This window comes from Bipolaris sorokiniana (genome assembly GCF_000338995.1).
Source record: "Bipolaris sorokiniana ND90Pr unplaced genomic scaffold COCSAscaffold_62, whole genome shotgun sequence".
NCBI lineage: Eukaryota > Fungi > Ascomycota > Dothideomycetes > Pleosporales > Pleosporaceae > Bipolaris > Bipolaris sorokiniana.
Genome location: NW_006911956.1, coordinates 1 through 3441, shown reverse-complemented (window position 1 = coordinate 3441; position 3441 = coordinate 1). Strand labels below are relative to the sequence as shown.

At 46.5% G+C, this 3441-nt stretch overlaps 2 protein-coding genes across 2 annotated transcripts; both read left to right on the top strand.

Annotated features, from left to right (window-relative positions):
* The first annotated feature begins 813 nt into the window (after nucleotides 1-813).
* On the top strand, nucleotides 814-1384 carry COCSADRAFT_130148 (uncharacterized protein). The gene is made up of 2 exons (XM_007707968.1): nucleotides 814-854; nucleotides 909-1384. Coding segments are annotated over exons 1-2 (333 nt in total). The 5' UTR covers nucleotides 814-853; the 3' UTR covers nucleotides 1241-1384.
* A 1466-nt stretch (nucleotides 1385-2850) lies between these two features.
* Nucleotides 2851-3147, top strand: COCSADRAFT_104652 (uncharacterized protein; the record flags this gene model as incomplete). The annotated part of the gene is made up of 1 exon (XM_007707967.1): nucleotides 2851-3147. One exon carries the CDS (start codon nucleotides 2851-2853, stop codon nucleotides 3145-3147), a length of 297 nt encoding a protein of 98 aa, XP_007706157.1.
* Nucleotides 3148-3441: the final 294 nt, after the last annotated feature.

Sequence of the window (3441 nt, the reverse complement as noted above, 5' to 3'; positions counted from 1 at the left end):
TATTTGCTAGTATCTAGGATATCTTTACTTCTAGATATAGGGCTAGACGTTTCTTAGACTATTAGCTAGTATTATATATCGCGGCGCCAGCTAAGATAGCAGCGGGCCGGCAGTTTCTAGAATTCTGAGGGTTGAGTGCGGAAAGCTGGAAACTACAGGGCAGCTCCTAGAGCTACAGTACTAGAACTACGGTACTAGAGCTACGGTGCTAGAGCTACGGTGCTAGAGCTACGGTACTAGCTCAGGTAGCTAGCGCGCGGCCGTTCTAATTGGCCGTAGCTAGAATCTGGGCGTAAGCTCAAGCCCCCGGATTCTGTAAAACCGCCGCAACGCAGTCTAGATAAGTCTTAGAGCTATGTCCTATCTACTATTGTATACTACCTGTAGTGGGAGTCTGTCTAATTAGTCTGTAGTAATAGAACCTATACTCGTGCCTACTCTTCCTACCTACTCGCTACCCGTGACACGTTGTAGAGTAGCTAACACTATCGCTTACGTTCTATAGTAGATGTAGTCACACACTACTGTATAACATAATACATGAATAGAGGTTAACTAGCTTATCGATAAACCTTCGTATATAGGGTAGGTAAAGGGCCTTCTTAGGCTTACGCCAAGATTAGATTCTAATTTATTATACTGACTAATGATCATACGTATACGAGCTTACTAACTACAACAGTAGATGAATAAAGCACTGAGCGAAGCATTGCTGGACTATTTAAGAAGACGGAAAAGTATTGGGTAAATCTATCCATCACTTCAGCTTTCAGATTCAGATTCCGACAGATCTCCACTATACCACCAGTATTCGTACTATCTACGTATTCGAACGTTATCAACACTCGTCACTAGTATGGGCCGCAATTATATAAAGTTCTGATTAGTATACTAACGAAAAGTATCAGTGAAGTTCCAGAGCGCAGCTTTTGCTATTATGGCTATTGTGCCAGCGTTGTGCGCACCAACAGCGGAAGGTGGTGTAGAAGCGATTCAAGCCAACAAAATGGAGAAGAGACAAGTAAGCGCGCAAAATACGCTAGTCTGCAATACCAATCTCGATCTCAGGGTTAGCGAAGAGATAGGAAGAGGAATCTTCAACAGTGTTTGCATTGGGTTTTTTAAGTGTGAGCATTTGATTGCGCCGATTATAACCGGCAATCACTATGTTGGAGGGTGTATCAACTGCCCTATTAATCCTCGGGCTGTTTTTGGCGGATGCCTTTTGACGCGGAACTAATAAAGAGTGGGAGTGTGACTAGAAATGGGATTGGAAGTAGGAGTGTAACTGGGAGTGAGAGTAGGACTAGAAGCTGGAGTAAGAGTAGGACTAGAAGCTGGAGTAAGAGTAGGAGTAGGAGTGGGAGTTGGCGTAAGAATTAGAAAAATGTTAAGAAAAAATCCTTCTTTCTTACTTATTTGATACTATAACGTGTTTTATAAGCAAGCGGCGCACCCCACTAACTTTGCACACCTCTCTCATCTTATTATGCCATGGCTCCACGCAACGTTATTCAAATAGTATCAAATGAAGCAGATGTACAGCTTGCTATCTCCTCTATAGCTAGCAAACAGATCCAAAGTAATAAGCATGCCGCAGTACTCTACAATATAGCTGAGACGACGCTCCGCCGCCGACGCGCTGGCAGGCCTGCCCGACGCGATTGCCAGCCTAACTCAAAGAAACTTACTACGCTAGAAGAGGAGGTGAATGTTAACTATATACTTGACCTTGATCTACGTGGATTCTCGCCTACCTACGCAGCTGTGCGCAATATGGCTGATAGACTATTAGCTACACGCGGCGCTGGCCAGGTTGGCATCCATTAGCCGCGCAACTTTGTCAATCGTACAGATAGGCTTACGACGCGGTTTAATCGAGCTTATGGTAGACAGAGGGCTTTATGCAAAGATCCAGTCCTAATTAAGAGCTAGTTTAAGCTTGTAGAGCAGACAAAGGCCAAGTATGGTATCTGTGATGAGGACGTCTACAACTTCGACGAAGCTGGCTTTATGATGGGCAAGATCACGACTCAGCTAGTCGTAATAGCGTCAGAGAGAAGAGGCGGGCCAAAAGCTATTAAGCTAGGTAATCGAGGGTGGGTGACGCTGATCGCAGCGATCAACGCAGCTAGCTAGGCTATCCCACCATTTCTTATCTTTACTGGCAAGCATCACCTATCTGCCTGGTACGAGGAGGTAGAGATCCCACGCGACTGGGCGATTGCAGTTAGCGACAACGGTTGGACGAACAACGACCTAGGTGTTAAGTGGCTAAAACACTTTGTTAAGCATACAGATAGCAAGGTTATTGGGGTACGCCGGCTGCTTATTCTTGACGGCCATGAGAGCCACCGCTCTCTTCAGTTCCAAGAGTTCTGCAAGGAGAATAATATCTATACTCTCTGTATGCCGCCGCACTCATCTCACCTACTCCAGCCTCTTGACGTTGGCTGCTTCTCGCCATTAAAGTGTGCGTACAGCCGGGAGGTAGAGAGTCTAATCCGCCACCATATCAACCACATCACTAAGCTCGAGTTTCTGCCAGCGTTCAAGGTAGCGTTCGATCGATCCTTCACGCCAGCCAATATCTGCTCTGCCTTCCGCGGTGCAGGCCTTGTTCCTCTCCAGCCAGATGCTGTTCTATCAAGGCTTGACGTGCAGCTACGTACGCCTACTCCACCAGCTGTTCTAGCAGAGACTCTCTGGCAGGCTCGTACGCCCAGCAACACACGCGAGCTTGAAGCTCAGTCGACACTAATACGTGATCGCGTTCAGCGGCATCAAGGTTCATCACCAGCTTTAATTATTACGGCAATTGACCAGCTTAAGAAGGGGGCTAAGGTAACGATGCTCTCGGCTAAGCTAATGCGCGATCGGATAGCCAGCCTTGAGAGAGCTAATATAGCAGTATCAGAGCGTAGGAAACGTAAGAAGAAGCGGATACAGAAGCGTGGAGCTCTTACAAAGGGAGTCGGCGAGGATATAATTGCTCAACGCGAGGCTGATGAGCAAATTGCTTATGAGGAGCGTCAAGGAGGGGAGCGATCAGGTGTTAGCCGCCAGGCTCTGGCGCGGTGTAGTAGGTGTAGAGAGACTGGCCATAATTCGCGTACATGTAAGAAAGATACTTTAGATAGTGTTTAATCTACTACCTTGACATATATAAACTTTATTAAGTTGTAGTAGAGCTGTATACGAAGAGAGGTGCGTAAAGTTGGTGGAGGTGCGCCGCTCGCTTGTAGAGGTGCCGGACGGTCCAACGCCGGATTACGTCCTCCAACACCAATTATTCTATCTACTTCAACCACCTATAACGTAACCACAATGCAATTAATTGACGCTGCGCTTGCTGCTATTAACGTGCTGAAACCTAATGAAAAGCATGTATACTCTTAAATTGCCAAAAATATGGTGTTGACCCAGGAACGCTGAGCGCGC